This window comes from Schistocerca serialis, chromosome 1 (genome assembly GCF_023864345.2).
Source record: "Schistocerca serialis cubense isolate TAMUIC-IGC-003099 chromosome 1, iqSchSeri2.2, whole genome shotgun sequence".
Taxonomy (NCBI): Eukaryota; Metazoa; Arthropoda; class Insecta; order Orthoptera; family Acrididae; genus Schistocerca; species Schistocerca serialis.
Genome location: NC_064638.1, coordinates 308,762,900 through 308,790,442, shown reverse-complemented (window position 1 = coordinate 308,790,442; position 27,543 = coordinate 308,762,900). Strand labels below are relative to the sequence as shown.

The 27,543-nt window shown below is 40.8% G+C and overlaps 1 protein-coding gene across 4 annotated transcripts in view; it reads right to left on the bottom strand.

Annotated features, from left to right (window-relative positions):
- Nucleotides 1-27,543, bottom strand: part of LOC126469313 (ankyrin repeat and SOCS box protein 3-like) — a 318,803-nt gene that overhangs the window by 249,777 nt on the left and 41,483 nt on the right. For all 4 annotated transcript variants that reach the window (XM_050096625.1, XM_050096623.1, XM_050096624.1 and 1 more), the window contains exon 3: nt 11,804-11,959. In XM_050096625.1, the coding sequence (XP_049952582.1) occupies nt 11,804-11,959 (156 nt within the window). The remainder of the gene's footprint in view (nt 1-11,803; nt 11,960-27,543) is intronic.

Genomic DNA, 27,543 nt, shown 5'->3' with positions numbered 1-27,543 from the left:
GTCAAGAATAGTAAAATTGTTTGTCAAAGTGTTTATCTATCAAGAGACTGGACTTATCTACTACCTACCTGCACTCCAAACTGAACTTCAATAGATTAGTTAGTAATCATTTATCATGTTAGGTTACATTAGGTTCAGAATTTTACATCAGTGCCATGACTTCTCACAAACAAAACCCAAGTACATTTTGATGCACATTATTTTAATAAATGATTATTCTTGTTTTTCATGTATTCCTGCAGTTATTCTATAGATATACTGCCCTATGGTAGGATCAGGGTAAGCGTGCAAGTAGGCCAATTTTCTGCGGCCATGGAACTCTGTAGCTGTAGGTTCGCTTCCTGCTGCTTCTATGTTGGGCACCTAAGTTATCAGTGGAGAGAACACATATGCTGCTACATAAACTTTCCAATGTTGGATCAATGTTTTGAATATCTACATAATTCCTCCACTTTATGACGCAGTAATTAACACTATTTATCAACTGAGAGTGCTCCAACTCACAGATTCTGGGCTGATGACTCAAACACTCTTTTCATTAAATGTAAGGCAGTTTATTTGGAGCAAAAAGGAGTCCTGCTGTAACTGAATAACACACAGGAAAATCAAGGACAATTTTACCTATTCAGCTGTTAGTTTATGTGCATGAGGGGTTGTGGTTCCATTCTACTTTCTAGGCTGTCTGAAGAGTACAAGTAGGTGATCACAGATTTCAGGAAAACTGATTTAGACACATTTGTTGCAAATAAAGAAAAGCTTTAATGTATATTACCATATAGCAATGTGCTTTCCAAAATAAACCAACAGGTCACTGGAATGACATGTGTCATGCTCCAGAAGGCCATAATTATCAAAATAAAATGTAAATTATCAACAAAACTAACAGAAGGTATGGATAACCTAAGCCACTCGCATCAGATGATGCTATTACAGCAGATTGGTATGGAGACTTTGATACACCAGCACTTAATCAAAAGAAAAATGTGAATTAAATTTGACCATTACAACCCTCAGTGCAGAAGTAAATGTAGTCAACAAAAGTACATACATGTAGAAGGAATATGTTACAAACATACTAACATCCATGCAAATGGTACAGAGAGTACACTGCTGTGCAAAACTTAAGGACACAATAGATCAAGTATCACAACATATCAACCAGTTGGTGGAAATTAATGAAAACACAAGGGCAAGTTGCCAGAGATCTCCCACATCTACATCTACATGGTTATTCTGCAATTCACACTTAAGTGCCTGGCAGAGGGTTCATCAAACCATTTTCATACTACTTCTCTACCATTCCATTCTCAAATGGCACATGGAAAAAAGGAACACCTAAATCTTTCCATTCGAGCTCTGATTTCTCTTATTTTATTATGATGATCATTTCTCCCTACGTAGGTGGGTGTCAATGAGATATTTTCGCATTCGGAAGAGAAAGTTGCTGATTGAAATTTTGTAAATAGATCTCGCCGCAAATAAAACTGCCTTTGTTTCGGTGACTGCCACCCCAACTCGTGTATCACATCAATGACACTCTCATCCCTATTGCGCGATAACACGAAACGAGTTGCCCTTCTTTGCGCTTTTTCCATGTCCTCCATCAATCCTACCTGGTAAGGTTCCCATACTGTGCAGCAATATTCCAGCAGAGGACAGACAAGTGTAATGTAGGCTGTCTCTTTAGTGGGTTTGTCGCAACTTCTAAGTGTTCTGCCAACAAAGCGCAGTCTTTGTTTCGCCTTCCCCACAATATTATCTATGTGGTCTTTCCAATTTAAGTTGCTCTTAATTGTAATTCCTAGGTATTTAGTCAAATTGACAGCCCTTAGATTTGTGTGATTTATCGTATACCCAAAATTTATCGGATTTCTTTTAGTACCCATGTGGATGACCTCGCACTTTTCACACCATACAGAAATTCTCTCTAGATCATTTTGTAATTGTAATTGATTGTCTGATGATTCGACTAGATGGTAAATTACAGCGCCATCTGCAAACAATATAAGGGGGCTGCTCAGATTATCACCTAGATCATTTATATAAATCAGGAACAGCAAAGGGCCTATAACACTACCTTGTGGAACGCCAGATATCACTTCTGCTCTACTCGATGACTTACCATCCACCACTATGGACTGTGACCTCTCCGAGAGGAAATCACGAATCCAGTCACACAACTGAGACGATACTCATGCAAACAAAGCTGGTGCCAAACACAACATCAGGCAGTTGAAGGAATGGGAAAAGGTAGTGTTTGTCAGTCAGTGAGTAGTTACAGTGCACTATGGAGGCGTTCTTCATATCAACATGGCCCGGAGGCAACAATTGGATGATTTACACAGGGGTGGATCATCGGGAAACTTGACAAATGACAAAGTGTGATGAATGTAGCCCAGGAGTTTGGTATTGCCAACAATATTGTTTCAAGTGCTTGGGGAATATTCAGTGAAAGGACTGGCTTGCTCTGCTTGTTCTTGTCCCTGCCCCCTCCCCCCAACTTAAAACACCATCAAGCACATGTGGGATGCATTGGGGGGGGGGGGGGGGGGGGGTGATGTACTGGAGCACATCCACATGCACCAATGATGATCCAGCAGTTTTTAACCACATCGGTGAAGGAATCGAACACCCAACTGCAGGAATTCCTTACCAACCTCATGGCAGTGTGGAAGCACGTTGCAGAAAAATGCACTGCTATCTGTGGTGATCACAAAACCTATTAAGAACCACGTCCATGTTTTGTAATTTCCAGGGGACTATCACAAATTGTAACAACTTCAGAGTAATTATTAGTAATTATTATCTTTGATACAGGTTATCTCATAGCATTTTTTTTTCAGTTACCTTCTGTACTAAACTGTACTGTACTATACTACAGCAGTTCTTTCTATGTATGGTCCAACTTTCATTGAGGTACATTACTTGTGTAGTGTGACACATCATGTTCAAAGTTACTTTTGTATGTAAGTTTTACACACCAGTGTAGAATTAAATTAAGTGACGAACTTTATGGACCAGAATTTAAGTACATACATGCTTATAACAAGAATTACAACAGAAAAGGTATGTTCAATTGTTTTTAAGAAACTGATGCTGTATTAATAACCCCAATGAACCATGTCTAGGAGAGGAACAAACCGGACTTCCTCTCCAGGTTATTACCTATCAAACTAAGAGAAATCTCAAATTAGTTCATTCATGTGGGGCCAATGCATATGATATCATTTGGAGGAACTGGATGGCTCTTAATTCTAACTGATCATAACTTGATTGATTGGTTAGTTGTGGGTTACAGAACTAAGCAACAATGCCATAGATCCCTCAATATAGGTTAATTCATCCAAAGTTAATGATGTCCACAAGGAATGGGTTCTGAAGATGAAAGTACATAGGAGTTCTAAAACTGAGGCAATACTATTCCATAGCTGAGAAGTAATTTACTGAGAAAGTGGTCAGGTGAAAAGAGAATCTTAAATTACAGACTGACAATAAATACACTTTATAAACGAGAAGCTACAAATTTTCCAAAAGAAAGATTGTCTGACATCTTAAAACTACACAGTCCAGAGCAAAATTAAGGCAGTAAAGCATTATTTATAGATCACAGTTAAGAAACACAATGACTATGCCATGAAGTCAACTTATCCTGCAAAGTTCTGGAGAGAAGCAGTCTCTGTAGCAGTATATCTTACAAACAGAATGTCTATGAAGCCTGTACAAGGTGACAACCAAAGATTCATGGATAAGAAAAACTATTTGTTTTACATCTACATGAATTTAGTGTTACAGTGGATCTCCCCCTTCTGAAGACCAAGGAGGCCACATAAACACCAGTAAATACTTCAACAATACTGTGAAAGAGTAAAGCATACTTTTTACCTGAACCAACTCATCTGAAAGTAATAAAGGAAAATCAAGTAATTCTCAAAGATGAAATGTTCCACAAGATTTGAGTCCAGTCAAACATTGCTTATCAGTCACAACATCATGATCAAGAGAGAGATATTGATTCTGATCATTAACTAGAACAGAACTGAATATTTAACACATTTGTGGGTAATGAGGAGGATGAAATAACAGCAGCAGGACCAGAATAAGTTGAATCGGATGTAGGATCATCGAATGGAACAACTAATAATTTATGAAAGACAAGCACCCATAAAAACTGCTTAAAAGAGTTCAGTCCCAGAGAAGATCTTGAACCAACTCAATGAATCCAGTAGATGAGTAAGTTTCTTTTTCTTCTACACCTTCATCTGATTCAGATCCATCAACATTGAAAGAGGCACTACACCTATGAGATTCTGACAAATGGCTAGAAGTACAGAAGAAGACTTAATACGGCACTGGGAAAACTGAATGTGGGAAGTGATACTTCTATCCTAAGACAGTGAATTAGTGATTAAGTAAAATATACTCAGAATTCTGTTCACACTAGCTGCCAGGTTTGATATTTATATGGCATAATCCACATCACTTCAAGCAAGGGGGTTACCTTCATAGTCTGGGATGTTATTCAATTCAGCATATGTTAAAACTCAGGAGTGAGTAAGAAACTCATATTATTTTGTTTTATCGAAAAAAAATTCCTGCCCCGAGATACAGGCCTCCAAAGATGACACTGCGAACACTGTTTTGAAGATGTGAATTTCGGAAACAATTCTAAATATTTTGTTAGAGTTTTTTTTTTATTTTAAATATAATTGCTTCATGATTACAATGGTATCCTCACTTTGGACATATCTGTCAAAGCTTTTTTTACTGTTGCTTTTTGAATTTTTTTTTTAATTTAGAGAAATTAAAAAAAAATGCAAATCCAGAAAAGTCAGATTTTTTTATGTTGATTGGTACCAGGTAGTACTATACTCTCTGTAAAAGAGAGCTTCCACTTTTAAGTTGGACAGGTTTTATTTTAAAAAATCATTTTTTTTTTTTTTACTTTCAAGGGTAATGTATGTCATCACTGAAGTTGTTTCTTACTAATTTCTTTGTTACAATGTTTATATCTATTGTCTTTGTTGCAGTTATTTCTTATCACTTTCTTTGTTTCAGTTATTTCTTTTCATTTTCACTGTTACAGATATTTCTTACACTTTGTTGCAGTTTCTTGTCAGTTTCTTTGAAGTGGTTGTTCATTACAGGTTTCTGTATTGTAGTTGTTCAGTGTTAATTTGTTTACTGAAGAGGTTTCTAAGAAATCTGAGACCTTCCAGTGAGTTCTGCGTTTTCGTGAGGAATTTTCCAGTTGACACAGTTGCAGTGTGTTTTGTGAAAAAGACTATTTGAAAAGTCTTCTGACTGGGGCCACAGGAGAGTGAAGTGAGTTGACTAGTTGCATATCTATAAAAGACGACGTTTAAGACAAACAAAAAAAATAGACTTTGTTTAGGTTGGGAATAAGTGTTCTCTTTTGAAGACTCTGTTTCAGATGTTTCCACTGACAACTTTTTGTGTTCTAAATGTTTTGACAGAATAACAACAATGATAGCATCTGAACAAGGTGAAGCCTCCTATGGTGCAGATGATGCAGATTTTGCATCAATAGAGCAAGAATTAAATAACCTGAATCAGTCAACTACAGAGGTAGGTTTAGTCCTGTTAAGAAATGCTGGTCAGTGAAGCTGAGTCATAAACTCTATGCATTAAGAAAGCCCAAAGAAATTACTAAAGCTATGGATGAATACACTACAGCAAAATTGACTACACTCTTCAAAGTAGAAATTCCACCTTCAGAAGAAAATGAACCAAAGCACTCTTGCACCTCTTGCCAGGAACTTTGCACTCGGCCATTGAATATTGCACATCCTACAGTGAAAATGTGCACATTTTAACTATTATTCCAGAGACATTTTCAAAGAAAACAACTTTGAATCATGTTCCATTGGTATCAAAGCACATGGTAGACATATCAAGAAATGTGAGGTCTGTAAAAGGAGTCTTTAGAAGACCAGATCCCTATTGTGGTCGTCCTGTAGAAGCAGCTCAAGTTCAAATAGTGCAGTCATTTTATCTGGAAGATAAATGGGACTGTTCTCGCCAGAGTGCCAACACAAAAGACACTATAACTGTAACAGTTGAAGGACAAAAAGTTGTGAAAGTGAAGGAATACATGACTTGCAGTATTAAAGAAACTTTTGCAATTTATAAGAGTAACTATACAACTTCACATATTGGAAGATCAAAATTTTATGCACTATGACCTAAGTGGGTAGTTCCACACCCACCTAGAAATGTCTGTTTATGTGTGTACAGTGGGAGTTTTGAACTTTGTGTGGTAACTTTGAAGAACTTACTGGAGCATGTGACATATGACATCTTGCTTGGGCATGTGAAGTCATTAGTAGTCTGTGAGGAAAAGCGAGAGATTTGTTTGTTTCAAGAATGTGGTGACTACCCTGGAAAAGCAGGACTATCTTTACAGACACTTGGCCTGGAAGATGTAGCAGACAACTATGCAGAAATTACATATGTGACATGGGAGGAAAATAAACTAATTAAGAAAATTGTTGCCTTTGACAGTTTCATTAATGATCTTCGTAAATGGTCAGTGAAAGCAATAACTCACCAGCATCTGAAGAAATTGCAACAACAACACATTGCAGAAGTGAAAGGGTGTGTACAGGTTGTAGAACTATTTTTAGTGTTTCACTGTGATTTTGCTGAGAACTGGTCTTAATTCTCCCACAAGTACAAGGATATCACTGAAGCAATGATTGGTTTCAGTTTTTGCTGGAGTGACCGATTTTCAAACGAAGATCACAAGTGTTGCAGTTATAAGTGATGACACAGGACATGGAAATGAAATGAGCGTTTGGCGTCATTGGCCGGGAGGCCCCTTACGAGGCAGGTCCGGCCGCCTTGGTGGAGGTCTTATTACATTCGACTCCACATGGGGCGGCCTGCGCGCCGGATGGGGATGAAATGATGATGAAGACAACACAACACCCAGTCCCTGAGTGGAGAAAATCCCCGACCCAGCCGGGAATCAAACCTGGGCCCCTTAGGATGGCAGTCCATCAAGCTGACCATTCAGCTATTGGGGTGGACATGACACAGGACATGGCTCAGCACATGCTTTGCAAGCAACGCACAAAATTCTTCAACTGCAAACAGGGGCAGAGAGGATCATCATTATTTCTTATGGTACTCCAAGTCATTTTAAAAATCGTTACCAGCTGTTCAAATTGAGTAAGTCGCTTGTGCCAGCTGACTGGGTATACAGTGCTACTGGTCACAGGAAGGGGCCTTGTGATGGTGTAGGAAGCCTACTGAAGCGCCATGCTACAAAACATAATCTTTCCAGACCAAATACAGTTGTGATTCAGAATGCTGAGAGTCGTGAAATCTTATACACCCACAGCCCTCATTCTTCTGTCCAAAGAGGAAATCAAAGAATTCTGTGAGCAGAAAAAATAAGAATGGTCCAAACAAAATACTCCTGTGAAAGAAATTCAGAAGACACATTTTTGGACTCAAAATGATGTGTGAACTCATACTGCACACACTTTAAAGAGCAAGAAGGAAGAAATTTTGTTCATTCGGCCAACACCTCAGAAACAGCAAGATAATATTCTGATTCACAACCTGAGAAGGGGGATGTTTGTGGCACGTGTGTGACTGTGACTGGTGGATTGCAGAGATTATAGACCCCAGTCATGAGTTAAATGAAACTGTGGTGAACTCTATGCTACCACATGGCCCAGCTGCTGGATATAAATTTCCAGCTGAAGGACAGCAACAATGCCATCAGAGCTCACTTCCTGTTCACAATGTTTTGAAGACTGTAAGTGCTCCAGTTCCTATTGGTTCAACAGGAAGGCACTGCTCTGTATCAAAGGAAGATACTGAAGCAGTGGAACACATTTTTAGTTCAATGACTGGCTAATTTCAATACAAAACATAGCGCACAGAAGCTGTATAAATTGAAACCTTTAAGTCTTTGGACCTTTCACATACATTTCGGAACCATTTAAAATGCTTGAAAAAGGGTCTCTTACTCATCTTTCAAAACTAAAATTATGTTAAATAAGGCTAGGTTCTGACTTTTATGAGGCTGTTATGTAATAACATGATAACAAAACAGGTTTTATGCATGGTAAAAATTTCAATTGTTTATAAAACCTATTTAACCTAAAATCAGAAGCTCTCCTTTTTAAGGAATGTAGGACTATATGGTACCAATCAACAGAAAAAAGATCAAATTTTTATGGATTAGCATTTCTGGAAAAAAAAAAAAAAAAAAAAAATTCTTCCATAAACTGTACAAAAAGTTCAGAATGCTTTAGTAAAAGAACTTTGACAGATAAGCCAAATGGAGGATTTCTTTGTAATCATAATGCAATTATCTTTCAAATAAAAAAAAACCAATAAAATATCTAGAACTGTTCCAGAGATACAGCATTTTAAAATTTTTTCCAAAATTCACATCTTCAAAATGATATGTGCAGTGCCATCTTTGGAGAGCTGTATCTCGGAGCAGAAACTTTTTTGAAGAAAACAAAAGAATATGTGTTCCTTACATAGTCCTACATTTTAATATATGCTAAATTCAATAACATCCATGACTATAAAGGTAAGATATTTTCCTAGCCTGCCTGAATTGATATGGACTATGCCATACTATCATTTACACACAGTCACAGCACTTCTTCAGTATGTCTTCAATGAAGAATTTTCTATGTAAATTCAAGAATGTGATTCAATTACTACTATTAAAAATCATAGTTTATGATTTAAAACAACGGAGTCATAGCTGGACAAGATTCTGACAAGTCTGAATGTTAAGAAATCAACTGCTGATCCCTTGGGGGGAAAATCCCATTACAGTTTACGTGGGTGCTACTCTGATTACTATTAAATCTGTGACTGAAGAATGCTTTCAAAGAATAGCTGAAAGAAAAATTCAAACTCATGTACCTTGGAGAAGTCTCAAATTGCATACACATTTACTCTACAAGGTCTTTCGTTGTCAGATGACACTCATTAGATGATTCCAGAAACTGGATACACACAACATGAAGGACTGAAGACCGATCTCAAAGCAACTAGATAGAAATAATGCACTCACTCATGAAATGAGGAAAAAAGAAAAACAGTGAAGAAAGAGAACCTTCTTTACTGAAAAGCCACAGCTAGTCTTACAAATGCAGTGAGCCACCAGAAGCCTAGTCCTTCCAAATAGGACAGCCATGTCTTAAGCAGTTGTCACATGGGATGAGGCAGCTTATGTTGATACAGATGCTAATGGGAAATCAAAGGTCAGGAGACATGGTGACTTCAGCAAACTGGATGAGCTGGTTCACCATGATTTTGTGCTCTTAGTGCTCTCCAGTGGCAGTTGTTGACTTTATATGACGCACAAACCATGCAGTTTTTTTACAGAAATGTTTGGGCATAAAATTCCTACATTAGCTCTATTGAAACACGCATTTCCTCCTCCCTTATCGATATTCTAGACACGTTGTTCTGCCTGTAGTGCACATAAATAAAAACTTCAATAATGCATGAATATGTAATAAGGCAAAAAGGAAATAGACATGAAGAATCAGTAATGACACCAGCTTATAAAAGTTCACAAAATCAAACAAATTCACTCCTGACAGAGGGCGCACCTATATTTGCATAACATCAAACATCAGAGACATTGTCTCTATTAATTTAATAATAATGTCCCACAGCCTTTTACAAAATGTGAAGACAAAGAAAAACATCTGGTTACAACAGGATGTGAACCTACTATACGCTGTGTTGCAACATAGCACCCCTAAACACTGACGTTCTGCCTTCAGCGACCCTGTACATGTTACAGTTCTGTGAACGCTTTAATCACTGATTATGTTATTAATTGACATTTTAATTACAACAAATCTTACCAAGAAGGACATGATTTTAACAAAACTTAAAAGCACAGATGCCTTACAGTAGCATACTTTTCTTAATATGTGAGTTGTAACATGAAAGCAATCGAATACGGAAATTTTTCAACCATCAGTATGACGTTTCCTATTTTATTGAAACAAGAAGTACCAATAATGAAATGTTCTTGAGAGAGTCAATGGGCTAGTGCTTAGAAACAGTATACAGTAATAGGTTATAACACAAAGCCCATGAAATATGGGCTTAAACTAAACACGACTAATACAATATTGCATCTCACAAGTTCTGCATTGACGTACAGAGTGTTCTTGCTTCTTATTGGTTCTACTTCACGTGGCACATTGTCAAAATATCACAGAACTTGATTTTATGTTTCAATGACACAATGGCTTATTGACATGAAATAGCAGGAAGTGACATCACAAAACATCTCAATGTTAGCTAACTCATCCTGTGAGATGACAGTTTAAACCAATGCACCACCTCATTTAGTGACATGAAAACAGGCAAACCTCCAGTCTTATTAACACATAATTGACTTTGTACAACAAATATCAGTGGTGGGGCTTAGAAAGTTATAATCTACCCCTCACTGTGTTCCTATCTTTGCTGAATTACATGTATTGCCAAGCACACACCATCTGGATTTAATTATTTGTAATGATTGCCCAGTGTTGTATTTTTTACACTGTAAAAGTTACTAATAAACTACATATCTGACAATGCACATTCTTTGAGCCAGTCTTTTTTTGTTGTTGTTTATAAATAACATAAAATTAATGAAGTTCTCTATACAGAAGATAAGGAAAACAGAGTTTAAGTTTCTGACAGGCAAAGATTCAGGCTAATTTGTCCAGCAAACGGGCACTGTTACCATTTCCGCACTATGAATGTAAAACTTATACACAACAAGTTAATAGTGGTGCAGCACATAGCCACAATAATTTTCTGCCATATACTGTCTATAAAACAAGTGGTAGCCTACAGTGAAATTCCAGAATGGGGTTTCAGTATATTCCTTCATCTAATGATTGTAATATACACATTGGTTTAATTATGCTTTCATTTTTTACACACACAAACAAAATAAAAGAAACATCAAACCATGGCAAAAACCTAAAGTCATAAAATATATGATTAAAAAATTAGAACCACATGGTGTTAAATGGGATTCTTCGGAATGACATGTTTCACTCTTATTCTCTTAGGCAAAAGATATTCATGAGAAGTGAAAACATGGCTTAGGTTGTTACTAAGTGTAGATCATCCCATTGTGCATGCTCTCATTTTATGTGGGTGCTGATGAAGTGTACGTCACATCAGCTCCAGGCATCATCAAGGTGCAAATGCGAGCAAACCTCTCCCCCTGCTGTGGCAGAGTGCTTGTTTTTTGGGTGTCATGGTTGACAGTACCTTGGAGAGCAAGGAGGATGCATGCAAGAACGTAAATGATGAAAAACAAGTGGAAAATCATTATAAGAACTGTCTTTAGTTCGACTGCTAGATTGATTACAAGGTTAAGTTCACATATACGCATAAGGACATCACACACATCCATGCCCGAGGCAGGATTCGAACCTGTGACCGTGGCAGCAGCGCGGTTCTGGACTGAAGCGCTTAGAACCGCTCGGCCACCGCGGCCGGCACATAAAGGAGATAGATTGTACATGGAGTTACAAATTCATCACATAATACTCCAACTGATATTACTCAATAAAAAATATTTAATTAAACTGAATCCAAGGCAAAATTTATTACTCATTTAGTTAAAATAAAATGAAGGGTGACAATAATGAAATTGATGATTCTTCTTCAGTGTGAAGGGAGACAGGTGAACAAGCTGAAGATCACTTTCAAAAATCAAAACATAATAAATCAAGAAGTACAGCAGAAACACACATATGATACTTTGCTCAAACTTTACCTTTATGTAATGGTGTGAACTCTTCATTGTTGCCAAGATTCACATTTGCTGAGTGATTCAAAAGAATTTTCATTACATCAAGTTTAGATTCTGGATTAACAGACAAGAAAAGTGGTGTTTCTCCTTCATACGTTCTTAAATCCTTAATGTCTCCATCTGCAAGTTAGAATTGCACTTTTGTTAAGATAAAATCTTAAGTCATACATTTATGGATCTTAATCAGAAACTGCTTTAAGACTTACAAGGAGCAAGACAGTGAAAGAAAAGGCAATGAAGGAAGGATGGTTAAGGCTTCAGACCATGGCCTCATACACATGAAGTTGCAGGAGGACATTAACCATCGCTTTATTATTGTATTCACTGTAAGTAATTTTGAGAAACGTGAAACAACATAGCTGTATAGGATTGCAAAACTCACTCTCATGAGTACAAGTACAGTGTTTTAACCAATGTGTCACCTTTTCATTCACTAGAAATGAGAAGAAAGGGAGAGATGCAGGGGGAGAGAGGAGAATGAAGGGGTAGGAAGAGAAATGAAAAGGCAGGAAGTGGGGGCTTGTGGCGATTAAGTGAGGGGAGCAAAGTAAAACTGACAACACAAAGAGTATATTAAACACCACAGTTCTTTCTGAGGAATGTTCTTATTGGAAGTGTGTGCCATTTCCTTGGTCTGACCTGAAACCTGGGTCACTCAGTAAACGATAAGGGTATTAGTACTAGTCATTATTTGTTGATAGTACATTTTACAGAGGCAGAGGTAGACTACCTATTGCTTCTGCCAGTTAATGTATGACTTGACTGACTCCACACCCCTGAAGGTCCTCCCTCCCTCATGATAGAATTTTCAGAACACAATGCATGAATGAATGAATAGATCTCAAATTTTATGTAGAATGATATCTAGTTGATTATCTTCACATGCGTTAAAACATTTCCTGAGGAAAAAGTCACAGAAATAATTCTATGACAACCCATGGATTGGAGCACAGACCTTCAGACACAGAATCAAACTTTGTGTAAAGTTTTAAAAAAAGATGAACAAAAATAATTATTTGCATTTGGTGTCACTACTTCTACCACATTCTACTATTGTGTGTCAACAATTGTAAGCTGCAACTAAAAGTATAACAACCAATTTGGAAATGTTTTGATTTGCAGGCTGTGGTTAGCCACCTGGAGGTCTTTAGATGACAGTTGGTTAAATGGTCTCATCTACATCTACATCTACATTGATACTCCGCAAGCCACCCAACGGTGTGTGGCGGAGGGCACTTTACGTGCCACTGTCATTACCTCCCTTTCCTGTTCCAGTCGCGTATGGTTCGCGGGAAGAACGACTGTCTGAAAGCCTCCGTGCGCGCTCTAATCTCTCTAATTTTACATTCGTGATCTCCTCGGGAGGTATAAGTAGGGGGAAGCAATATATTCGATACCTCATCCAGAAACGCACCCTCTCGAAACCTGGCGAGCAAGCTACACCGCGATGCAGAGCGCCTCTCTTGCAGAGTCTGCCACTTGTTTTTATTAAACATCTCCGTAATGCTATCATGGTTACCAACTAACCCTGTGACGAAACGCGCCGCTCTTCTTTGGATCTTCTCTATCTCCTCCGTCAACCCGACCTGGTACGGATCCTACACTGATGAGCAATACTCAAGTATAGGTCGAACGAGTGTTTTGTAAGCCACCTCCTTTGTTGATGGACTACATTTTCTAAGCACTCTCCCAATGAATCTCAACCTGGTACCCGCCTTACCAACAATTAATTTTATATGATCATTCCACTTCAAATCGTTCCGTACGCATACTCCCAGATATTTTACAGAAGTAACTGCTACCAGTGTTTGTTCCGCTATCATATAATCATACAATAAAGGATCCTTCTTTCTATGTATTCGCAATACATTACATTTGTCTATGTTAAGGGTCAGTTGCCACTCCCTGCACCAAGTGCCTATCCGCTGCAGATCTTTCTGTATTTCGCTACAATTTTCTAATGCAGCAACTTCTCTGTATACTACAGCATCATCCGCGAAAAGCCGCATGGAACTTCCGACACTATCTACTAGGTCATTTATATATATTGTGAAAAGCAATGGTCCCATAACACTCCCCTGTGGCACGCCAGAGGTTACTTTAACGTCTGTAGACGTCTCTCCATTGATAACAACATGCTGTGTTCTGTTTGCTAAAAACTCTTCAATCCAGCCACACAGCTGGTCTGATATTCCGTAGGCTCTTACTTTGTTTATCAGGCGACAGTGCGGAACTGTATCGAACGCCTTCCGGAAGTCAAGAAAAATAGCATCTACCTGGGAGCCTGTATCTAATATTTTCTGGGTCTCATGAACAAATAAGGCGAGTTGGGTCTCACACGATCGCTGTTTCCGGAATCCATGTTGATTCCTACATAGTAGATTCTGGGTTTCCAGAAATGACATGATACGCGAGCAAAAAACATGTTCTAAAATTCTACAAGAGATCGACGTAAGAGATATAGGTCTATAGTTTTGCGCATCTGCTCGACGACCCTTCTTGAAGACTGGGACTATCTGAGCTCTTTTCCAATCATTTGGAACCCTCCATTCCTCTAGAGACTTGCGGTACACGGCTGTTAGAAGGGGGGCAAGTTCTTTCGCGTACTCCGTGTAGAATCGAATTGGTATCCCGTCAGGTCCAGTGGACTTTCCTCTATTGAGTGATTCCAGTTGCTTTTCTATTCCTTGGACACTTATTTCGATGTCAGCCATTTTTTCGTTTTCGCGAGGATTTAGAGAAGGAACTGCAGTGTGGTCTTCCTCTGTGAAACAGCTTTGGAAAAAGGTGTTTAGTATTTCAGCTTTACGCGTGTCATCCTCTGTTTCAATGCCATCATCATCCCGTAGTGTCTGGATATGCTGTTTCGAGCCACTTACTGATTTAACGTTAAGACCAGAACTTCCTAGGATTTTCTGTCAAGTCGGTACATAGAATTTTACTTTCGAATTCAATGAACGCTTCACGCATAGCCCTCCTTACGCTAACTTTGACATCGTTTAGCTTCTGTTTGTCTGAGAGGTTTTGGCTGCGTTTAAACTTGGAGTGGAGCTCTCTTTGCTTTCGCAGTAGTTTCCTAACTTTGTTGTTGTACCACGGTGGGTTTTTCCCGTCCCTCACAGTTTTACTCGGCACGTACCTGTCTAAAACGCATAATGTGCATAGTATGGTACTGTCGTGTAGAATCCAGAATTGAGTGTCTGCTGCAACAGCATGGTTATCAAAACAAAATAACATTCACTGAGCACACAGGGAAGTACAGATATAGCTGAACTGCTGGCTTCAGCAGGGATTGTTCCTATTTATACACATGTAGAGGTAAATTACAATATTCAATATGACAATACTTCGTAGAACCTTCCATAATTCAGAAATGTTAAACCATAAGCAACTGCAGAAGAATGGGACTCGAATCTGTGGCTAGTATCTAGCCAGCCAGTGACTAGAGTAACTACAACATAGTGTATGATGCACAGCATGCAGCTCTGCTGCTTCCTCCTCATAAAACAACAACACACTGTTCTGAAGAGGGACAGGGATCCAGTCAGTATGCCTCATATAGCAGTACTGATGGATCCTTGTGTTTTAGTCGCATTGTCACAATCTCATGGTCTATGCGATGTCCAAATGGACTTTTTCTCAAGAATGCGTCATGATCATAGGGCAGGTCTTCATGTTCCTAATGTTCAAAGTTCCCAGCTGCACCTAAGAACTATGGTTAGACTTTACGAAAAGGACAAGAACGATTGGTACATTGTTAGCTGTCTCATTTGGAAGATGTGCTTTGTTGTACTCCATATTTTTCGTTGTTTTAGTTGGATACATTAACCTTATAGTGTGCACCTTTGGCATGCTAGTGTAGAAGGTGCCACTAAACCAGTTAAGTACACAATCAACGCATTTCATATTTTAATTATATATTTAAGCCATTGGTACTTCCTTCATATCTGAGAAAAATCATGTGTTGGTGAATTTGTTTTAAACACCCAGATCCTAAGACTTCATGTTTAATTTAAACACAATAATCGTAGCATCTACAACTATTCAGACACCCAAACAGCTTTGAAATCTCTGTCAGCCCCTGCAGTGAGATCAAAGATTATTGCAGAATGCCATGATGGTCTTGGGAGACTAGGGGATAGTATCAGGGTAAACCTGCTGTGGGTCCCTGGTCACTCAGGAATTAGTGGTGATGACCATGCTGATAGACTGGCCAGGACTAGCACGACTTCATTTATTGGACCATAACCTGTAGCATGATGACTCCACTTACTGGACCGTAACCTGTCCTAACTATCACTAAGGTGACCATAAAACCAAAACTATGTAGCTGGATCACGAGGCAACATGTACAGTATTAGACTACAAATCAAAAACAAGAACAGGGCAAGCTAATGGTGCTGAAGCAATGTTTCAAGAGAAATTCTATAATCCTGAACTTGAGCAGGAACAGATTAAACTCATGGTAGAACTCATGACTAGCATGGGATGCAAACTTTACGAAAAACCTACACATGATGGGTATAGAGAAAGAAGACTCTAACTGGAGACTGTGTGGTGAGGAGGATGAAACTGTGCCACATCTAATTTTCCAGTGCAAAGCCATGGAGGGCACAAGACACAGAATACTCAGCTCAGTAGAGCCTGAAGAAATCATGTCTAGTAAGGAACTAGTAATGAGTCTCCAGCTAAAGGGTACCGGTCGGCTTTACTACTACCTCAGGGAGCGAAACCACACAACAGATTCAGTTTCAAAGAGGGCAACAGTGGACTAAGACCACTGCTGTTTTTGTTTCCCTGTATTAATCAAATTAAATCAAATTGAACACATTTTTCATGTTGACTATATCAATATTCGAGTTTGTGTTGCAATATACAAGGTGGGATCAAAAAGTAACAGGAATTTTTATTTATAACAGGAATTTTTATTTATTCCCAAAATCAACTTTGTCCCCTTCAAAGTAATCTCCCTCACATAAAATACACTTGTGCCAGCACTTTTTCCAATCTTGAAGGCACTTTTAACTCACTTTTCATTATAGTGTTCAGCTCCTTCAGCAATTCTGTTTTTGTATCATCAGTGATGGCAAAACGACATCTTTTCATGGTTCTCTTCAGCTTCGGGAATAGAAAGAAGTCACGGTGAGCCCTTTCTGGTGAATACTGTAGCTGAGGCAACATAATGGTTTTGTTTTTTGAAAAAAAAAAATCAAGAAGAAGCATTCAGGTGTGAGTGGGAGCATTATCATGATAGAATTTCCACCAGCGGTTTTGCCACAATTCTGATAATTTTTACAGTATTGCTCCACACAAATGGCACATAACTTCCAGGTAGTATTCCTTATTATCCGTACAACCATAAGACAGGAATTCATGATGCACTATCACATTGAAATCAAAGAAAACAGTGACAAGAAACTACACATATGATTGAACTTGTCAAATTTTTGGCAGTCTTGGCTCTTCAGGCAATTTCCATTGGGATGACTGGGCCTTACTTTCAATGCCATACTCACATACCCATCTTTTTTTACGTTTTATAACCTTCTTTAGAAGCTCTGGAGTGTTGTCAACTTCATTAAGCAGTTCCTGAGCAATATCTACATGACAGGGTTTTTGTTCAAAATTATGCTGACATCATCAGCAACCTCTCTCATGATGATTCAGCACTTTTGTAGAAACGTGTTCTTTACTTTTTCTGCATTGTCATAAGTAACTGAAGTGCTCGGGTGTCCAGGACAGTCATCGCCTTAAATGTCTTTTCAAAACTCTTTGAAACATTTGTACAGTAGCAGCAAAATGCCAGATCCTGATTGGCACTGGCAGCAGTCATTGCAAAATGCTCTGTCCTTGTCTGAGTGATGTCTCTACGCATTGTTTGGTGACATCCCCGTTTCAGCATTGCTGCAATTGGTAAACAACTGTGTTTTTATGAAATCCTCCTGATGGCTTCCCATGCTTTTGTCGAAGAATTCTAATGGTTGTCGATAGAGTTCAGGAAACTTGCCATGAGTTTTTCTTGCTGTCCTTAATTATGCACAGAGTCTTGGTTCTCGTGACTTGAAAGGCTGTAGGCTGGCTGCTGTTGGGCAGCATTTAAACCATAGAAGAATCGCGTGCCTATCCCAGATTGCTTTACAACACTCATCAGTCCATCAAGGTACATGTTGCCTCCTACGATAACCTGAAGACTTGGGGATGGACATGTCAGCAGCATGATGGATCATTCATGTAATGTGGTCCACACTCTCTGGAATGAAGATCATCAGTTGCTTCCTGCTATGCTGAGTCTGAAGGGGCTGCAGAGCAATAGGAGAGGTCGATGGCTGAGAATGACTCAGTAGCAGCTGAGAAATGAGTGGTCCTGCGTTGAGGATGCACAGCTCCTAATACAGAATGAGGTTCTCCAAAACTCAACCCCTCTGGTAGGTATAGTTTGAAACCCATACTACATTATGGGCATTGAAATCATCCAGTACCAGAAATAGGTGGGGCAGTTGTGTAGTAAGCCCTGCAAGAGCCTCAGCCCATCACATTCTGCAGAGGTGATACAGGGAGCAGATAGTGACCTTCTGACCCACATGAACAGCAATGGCTACTACTTGTAGGTCAGTAACCACAGACAGAGCAGAAGAGTGGTGTGTGTTATTGACAAATACAACAACCTCACCCTTGGCTCTTTCCCTAGTCAGCTCATCCTATTGGTGGAAGGCACAACCCCATAGCACAGGGGCATCAGTGGCTTTGAAAGGTTTCTCCTGAAAACACAAGCACAGGGGGGTGTGCCTATGCCAGGAGTTTCAGTTCCTCCACATGAGTCCTGAACCCATAAACATTCCACTGTAGTATGGGAGCCATTTATCACAGGGGTTGCACTTTCACCCTTTCTTTTCACCAGAGTGGAGAGCCCGCAACAGGTGGAGGTTCAGCCTTGGTTCCCCAGGGAAGTCTTCACTGTCCATCTCCTCTGAAGCAGAAGCAGTAGAACCATGAAATTGAATAACATCAACGTTACCTGACAGTCTACCACCTGTTTTTGCCTATGGTGGAAATGTCTCATTTGCTTTTTTGATCCGGGAGGGCTTTCTAGAACCTATCACAGCAACTGTGCAGGCAGTGACAGATTTTTTTATCTTACTCTGTCTTTGTAGCTCCACAATGGTGGCAACTGTAGCTTTAGCTGATGCTTGCATGAGAGCTATGGGCTCTGAAACAACTGCAGTCGACAAATGCACTGAGAAACAAAGGTAATAGTGTTGAAAATGGCAACCTTCATTTGTGTAGAAGTGTTGACTGTCAAAAAAGACTTTTTAAGAGCTGAAGCAAAAAATGGCCTTATAGATCATCTTGGCCTTTTGAAGTTTTAATCTCCTATATCTTCCTTCCTTCAAAGAAGACACTGCAGTCCATACTCCAGACACAGTGATACATTGACCAATTTACACACTTTGGAGGAGAGGTCTTGTAACTGGAATCCGACACGACTCGGAGAGGTAGGCCAACCAGCTGAGGGCGTGGATGGTGACTCGCCAAAACCACAGAAAGACAACAGCTATCGACTACAACTAAGATGATAACTAAAGCTATAGACAGATACAACAGAATGACAAGTCTGAAGAGTGAACCAAATCAGAAGCCTAGACATAGAAAGATCATGAAACGAACAATGATATGTATGACATACGCAACCAGAGCACAGTCGAAACACAACTGAATTCTGAGTCCCTGCATTGCCAGCTTAATAGGGTCCCTTTGAGCATCGATAGGCCAGTGCAGCAGGCGTGGCCTGTGCACAGCACTATGGCAGTGACAGCTTGGTCACAGGTTATAGGGGCACTGCCTTGCAGTTGTCCTCTATGTCCACGCCTTCTGGCAGGCTGTCTAAATTGTCAGACTGGAATATCCGACTCTCCCCCCCAAAATGGACACATAAGGCCTGAAACGCCCTGGCCGATGTTTTGGGAGGTGAACAGGTGGTGTCCCGGCAGTGGAGGCCACCAGTTGCGAGAACAAATGTGAAACTTCGAGCTCTGTGCCAGGGAACTGCAGTGGGGGATGACCCTGGAGCAGACAGAGGTTGTGGTAATGTCTCAACCTCCATACCTGTGCCTATGGGAGCTGCCAACAGTGTCCTGGAGTGCACATGGTACTTGTGAGATGGAGGGACATGGGAGGGCGGCAACTCCAACTCAGAGCAATCCACTACTGGAGGGGTAGAACTGGATGTGGGGATGAAGTTGGTTCAAGTTCCAATGCTCCAAGTCTTTCAGGGTATCAACTGTTGTAAGGCGCCATCCATGAGTGAACACTACCATAGCTGTCATCAAGGAGGGTTTTGCCCCATAAGAACATGTCCAAACAGCCGAATCAGGAGGTTACTGTCCAGCACGTCAGGTCTGGGGTTCCTTAGGTTGGGATGCCAGGAGATGAAGGAGGGTACACAACAGTCAACCATGGAGGAGTTCTGCTGGGCTGCAGTCATGGACAGAGATGGACTTCTCAGCGCTCAGGAACTTCATGAGTGCTTCTTTCGTGGTAGATTCACCCAAGACCTTCAACATTTGTTGCTTAAATTTGCACACCATCCGCTCCACTTCGCCACTGGAGGAGGGTTGAAATGGTCACCTACACAGGTGTTTGATGGCATTAGCAGCGCAGAACTATTCAAAAGCTGTAGCTGTGAACTGGGGGCCAATGACAGTTATGATGGTGTGGGGAAGCCCTCCAATGGCAAGAATCTGCAGAAGGGCTTTAAGTGTGGCAGCTGTGGTGGTGGACTCCATGCTGAATGTTTGAATAAATGTCCACAACAATAAGCCACATCGAGCCGAGGAAGGGACCAGCAAATTCTAGATGAATGTGATCCCAAGAGTGATGGGGAGTAGGTGAGGAGGCGAAGACTGAGGCGGGGCACCCTGATGGTGAGCACAGGCAGAACAGCAGCATACCACAGCCTCCATGTCCTTGTTCAGTCCTGGCCAGTAGACAGGTTGCCTGGCAAGGGCTTTCACCCATAACATATCCCAGAGCTCGCAATGGAAGAGTCCCAAGACTTTAGTACACAAGACAGTTGGGATGAGAACACAATGGATACCCACCTCCGCATCCAGTAGGAGCACATCAGAGCAATGGACAAATGATGAGAGAAGCGAGCCTGGACCCGCAGTTCAGGAGCACATGGCTTCAAAAGAAAAGTAGGCCACCCATGGAGTATACAGTGTATGACATGCTGTAAGATAGGGTCGCAGCATGTGTCTGTCGCACAGTGAGTAGCGGTAATGGGAAACCCATCCAAGGTGTGTTGTCATTCCACATCAATGTGGAAAATGCGAGGGCTCCATGGTCAAATGCCGGGTCTAGTCCTGAGGGTAAACGTGAGAGGGCATCAGCGTTTGCATGTTGTACACTAGGTTTGTACTTGACATTGAATTGTAGAACCTAAGGAAAAGAGCCCAATGCTGAAGCATTTGGGCTGTCTGTTATGTTACCCAAGAGTGTGACCCAAATAGTGCCACTAATGGTTTATGGTACATAATGAGAGTAAACTGGGTCACAAATAGGTACACAACCATGTATACCTATTTCATTTCTTCACAGCAAAGATGACTGCCAACGCCTCTTTCTCAATCACGGAGTAACTGATTTGGGCAGACGTCAAGAGTTTTTGAGACTTAGGTGACCGTCCACAGCCAGAACAAGAGGGCAGAACAAGAGGGCACGATAGGGAAAAGGGACTAAGGTAGGGTGCAGAACGTAACATGTACTTCAGCTGTGTGAAGGCCTGCTCACAGGCTGCTGACCACCAAAATGCAACACCTTTCTTCTGCAACTGAATGAGAGGATGCATAATGAGTGTCTCTGCAGCAGGAACTTAGAATAATAATTCACTTTCCCCAAAAAAGTCTGCAACTCTTGGAGGTTTTGGGGACACGGGAGAGACAATAGCAGAAACATTACAGTCAGTGGGCTGAATCCCGTCTGTGGGGAGCAAGTGACTAAGGTAGTCCACTTGTTCCTGGAAAAACTGGCATTTTTGCAGACGGCACCTGAGCCCTGCATCATGCAATGTAGTAAAGAGGGTACATAGGTTATGCAGGTGGTCTCGGCATGTAGTACCTGTAACAATTAAGTCATCAAGGTAAATGGTACAAGAAGGGATGGACATGATTAACTGTTCCAGGTATCTTTGGAAAATCACTGGAGTAGAAGAGATCCCAAAAGGCAAATGCTTGTATTTTTATAAGTCCAAGGACATATTGATGACAACAATGCTTTGTCATTCCTCATCTAGAGGAATCTGTAAGCAAGCATCAGGAAGGTCTGTTTTAGAAAAAAATTCACCTCCAACAAGCTTTGAGAGGAGGTCCTCTTGACAAGGTATGGGGTAGGTTTCCAGCAGAGGTTGGGCATTGATCTTCAAGTTCAAATCTCCACAAAGATGGAGAGAACCATTTGGCTTCTGGACCATGACTGGGGGTGAGACCCAAGCACTAGTATTGACCAGATCTGTGACCCCAGCATCATGAATACAATCAAGTTCGAGCTTAATGGCCATCTATAAGGAGGCTGGAAGAGGATGTGCTTGACAGAAACAGAGCACCACATCTGCACATAAAGAAATATGTGCCTCCAAATTGACGGCACACCCCAGATATGCGAAAGAGGCGTAAAGATCACCAAGTTCCTGGAAGGGGACTGTGTCTGACACGATCTGAACTTCACCTGTGATGGAGAACCCAAACAGTGAGAACGCATCCAGGCTGAATACGTTGCCAGCTGAATGACTGTTGACAACATACAGCGTTAGAGGTCGCGTAACCATCTGATATGTTGCTGTAGTGGTGAACTGACCTCTGAGGGGAATAGAGCTGTCACCATATGCAACCAACTTGCGAGAGGACGGGGCCAATGCTGGGTAACCCAGACAAGCCGATGTCGGGTTACTGAACAGGGAAACCGTCGCTTCTGTGTCAACTATGAAACGAACATCCTGACGAGCACTTGTGAGACCAATAAATAATTTTGGGACGTCAGGATTTCCCTGTGGAATGATGCTCTGAAGTTCATGCACTGTCCCGTGATGAAAGTTAGGAGTGGGGTTATACTGACCTGATGGCTGATAGCAGACAGTTCAGAGACATCAATCCTTGCCACAATGGGTCAGTGCGCCCAACAATTGGGGCAGTCTGCCCATTGATGCATCACACAACAGTCAGGACAAGAAGGCAGACCCCACTGTTTGCACTGAAGCAGCAGGGCTGGCTGCTAAGAAGTCATTGACATGTCCGAAAGTGATGAATCACAATGATGCTGTGGGGAAGAAGGTTTGCAAGAATTCCACCACACGGCGGTCATTGACCCGCAGCAATCTGGGGCAGACCATAAGATGTTCATTTGCTGCCTGCGCAACCTCAAAAAAGTGCAGTTTTCAGTATGTTGTTCAAGGAAGGATTGTTGATCTTGAGGGCTGCAATGCGAACTTCTGGATTGGGAACCAATTGGACCACCACATCATGGATCAGGGAATTGGCACCTAAGGTTTTGCAAGTGAGCTAGGCACAGGTAAAACCACAATGACAACTCAGACCTTGCAAATCAATTACCCACGATCGAAAAGACTGGTCCATTTGCTTGTGGTACTGATGGAACTTGAGGCACAATGTGACCACATGGAACCACTGTGAATAATAGTTCAACAGCAGCAAACACAGTTCCTCAAAAGTGAGTGCAACCGGATTTGAGAGAAGAGCCAACTTCTTAAGCAAGAAAAACGTCTCCAGGGAATCCCAAGAAAGGAAGAGCAACCACTGGAGAGCATCATCAGAAACCCAAAAAGTGGTGAAGTGCTGTTTGCTGTTACAAGCACTGTAAATACGTGTCTCAGTCCTCCTTGGAATTGTTAAATGGTGGAGACATAGGTGGGCAGGACTCGATCTGGGAGGGGAAAACAGTAGCAATGGGTTGTGAACCTTGCACCTTGTAATCGGTCTGACAGCAGCTGAATTTACTGATTCAGAAGGTCTGTTTGCTGCTGGAACTGCTGATTGAACTACTGTTGCAATTGCTGCTGCAGGAGCAGCTGTTTCTGTTGCTGTTCCATGAGCTGTACGAGTTTCACGTCCATAATGCACCATGAACCTTTTACCTCATCACCAATTCTTGTAATCGGAATCAGACACAACTTGGAGACGCAGGACAAACGGCCGAGGCGGTCGATGGTGAGTCGCCAAAAACTACAAAAAGACAACAGCTATGGACAACAATGAAGATAACAACTACAGCTATGGAAGGATACGACAGAATGGCAAGTCCAAAAGGTGAATCAAATTGAAAGCCTAGACATAGCACAATCAGGAACTGAACAACAATGGGTACAATGTAAGAGATCAGAGTGCAGTTGGAACACAACTGACTTCTGAGCCCATGCACTGCCAGCTTTATAGTCCCTGTGAGACGATAGGCTGGTGTGGTGGGTGTGGCGTGCACACAGCACTTCAGCGGCAACAGCAGATGTCACGAGTTATAGGGGTGCTGCCTACCGGCTGTCATCTAATCCATACTTTCTGACAGGCCATCCAAATCATCGAACCGTGATACCAGAAGAGGGGCAACCATCTCCATAATGGGCGGCCTTACCATATTTACCGCAAGCGGCTTCACTCTTACATCCTAAGGTGGTGTGCCTAAAGTGCTGACATTTAAAAGAATGCATTGGGTTGGAGACATAGGACCGCACACTTAGGTGAAGGAAGCCTGCCTTGATATACTCTGAGAGTTTTGTGCTATTGAAGGTACGGATGAAGGAGTCAGATTTTACAAGATCCCATCCACCCTATTCAGTATATTTTGCACATCAACAATCCCTTCTTGAATGCACTCATCTTCCAATTCCTCCTTGGGAATGTCAACCAGGTCTCTCTGTGACACAACACCTTTGCTGTAAATGATAATTAATTGAAACCCTCAGCTGCCGACATGTGTTGTTGATATACCTCGATGTGGACAGCTGAAAATGTGTGCCCCGACTAGGACTCGAACCCGGGATCTCCTGTTTACATCGCAGACATTCTATCCAGCAGAACCACCAAGGACACAGATGAATAGGGTGACTTCAGGGACTTATCCCTTGCACGCTTCCCGTGAGACACACACGTTCTCAACTGTCCACAATCTACATATGTAATGTACCTAATAGGTATTTGCCCATCCACTCATTACTCGCACATACTAAGGTGACGATTCCTGTAAGAGTTTGGGCAGCCTGTGCATATATGCACTGACGAAGATAAATGGCTGGGTAATTCAAGGTGTTCTGGAGCTCCATTTCTATGACATATTCCCCAAGGCATTTAGCTTCCTGGAAGTTGGTCACTTGTTGGTAACTTGCAGTTTCAATCAACAGTGTTCCATTACGTAATCATTTGAGTGATTTCAATGTACCTGTGATGCCCTCTAAAACTTTTTGTATATAAAAAGGTAAAACCTTCTCAAAGCTGCCCTCTTTCTGTTTCAGAATCAGAAATACATTCTAGCAAGTAGCATGCATTCTGTTCCTATATACTGAAGAACTCTGCGTAATCCATGAATCAGGAGGACTGGCTACATGAACCCTCTTGTTAGATTGGGCGTTGGTACCTACCAGTGACCTACCCATTCTGCTGGGAGAAAGGAGAAGAAAGAACTTGGTCCCACTAGCAGCTGGCTAGGGAAATAAAAATTCACTCAGACAGAGCCCCGCTTGCCTGACTAAGCCTTATATAACTGAGGTGCAGCAGGTACCACGGAGGTTGCCCATAAAGACCATTCCACCTCAAGAGCCATACATCTCATCAGCGTGCAACATACCTTGGGAGTGGGCTTTTTTTTTTTTTTTTTTTTTTTTTTTTTTTTTTTTTTTTTTTTTTTTTTTTTTTTTTACCATCCTTATGATCAGTGTGGTCAAACCAAGACACCCCCATTCCCTGCGGCACACAATGTTCCACCGCCATGCTGCACAGAGGTTACTGAAGCATGCCCAGAGCTTAAGGTAACAGTCTGGTGGTGCCTACCAGTCCCCAGCTCAGGACACCCAGGGTCACCTAGCCCATACCCAGCAAACAAATGCTGAGCCCCTGAGCACTTCATGAACTTCCACCTCAGGGTAGGCATAAAAGATCATCCTAAATTGTATTAAATACTTTCTATAAAAATTATTTTCAGTAATTATTTCAAGAGTCCATTTGAAGTGTAAATGGCTGCGACAACATACTAGAGCTTTTAGCAACAAATAGCCCTGAATAAATAGAGTGTGTATCATGACGAGTACTGGAATTAGTGAGAAGAAGGTTGTTGTCGAGCAGCTGAAAACTTTAACATCAAAATCAGCCAAAAATAAATGCAAAATATATCATTTAAAAATGCAGATAAAAAATTGATTGTTAACTTCTTAAGAGACAGTCTCCAATCCTTTCAAACTAATTATATAAACATCTAACGGATAGCACTCATAGCAATTGAAAGATTTACACCAACTAAACTAATAAGAGATAGAACACTCCCCATGATACACAAAACACATCAGGACAGTGTTGCACAAGCAACAAAAAAAATAGTATGCCAGATTTTAAAAGAACTCAATCTCTCCAATATTGGTGACGTTTTACAGACATTTGATATTTCGCGTAGACTTCAATGAGAGTCACTCTTAACAGGTGAGATGCTTTTAATGAACCTCGTTCTCAAAATCTGGAAGGAAATCCAAAGCAGTTTTGGTTGTATGAACAGTATACCAGCAGCAAGACACAATTGATACTTTCACAGCACAGTAGCAATGATAAGTTACCGATGACTGACACTATAATGGAGTTACTCAAAAAGGTTTCAAATTTCTTCGCCAAAGAAGATGCAGTCAACATACCAGAATAATAATAATAATAATAATAATAATTTTTTTAATAAAAGCGGCCACCATGAGTAATTTAGAAGAAGATACCCTCAGTGTAGTGAAGAAACTTAAGTCACTTAATGACAGCAACTCTTCTGGTCCAGATTTTATAACAATTAGGTTCCTTATAGAGCACACAAATGAAATATGCCTATTTTTAGCAATTGTATACAACCACTCATCTGACAAAAATCTGTACCAAAGATGGGAAAGTTGGGCAGGTCCCATTAATAGACAAGAAAGGAAATAGAAGTAATTCACTGATCACTGACATTGATTTGCTGTTGGATTTTGGAACGTTTACTATTTTCAAACATTATGAAATGCCTCAAAGAAAACTGTATTTTCACTGTTAATGTGCGCAACTCAACAGGCCAATTTGTATGGTGAGTAACATTTTATCCTTTTACTAATATTGTTGACATTCCACTCCACAGTTTCCATTGTTTTATGAATGGCTCTTTATACACAGTAATGAGTGATGTTTTTGGGGGATCTCATGTTGATTCCATATTTCTAGATTTGCAGTAGACTTTTGACACAGTTCCACAAAAGTGACTTCTAATTAAATCGCATGCCTATGGAGCATCATCTCAGTCATGCAAATGGATTCATAATTTCCTGCCTGTAAGTCACTGTTTGTAGAGACTGAAAGGAAGTCATCCAGTGAAACAGAAGTGATATCCAGGGTTTCCCAAGAAAGTGTTATAGGTCCTCTGCTGTCCCGAATCTACATGAACTATTTAGATGATAATCTGATCAGCCTTCTTCGGTGGTTTGC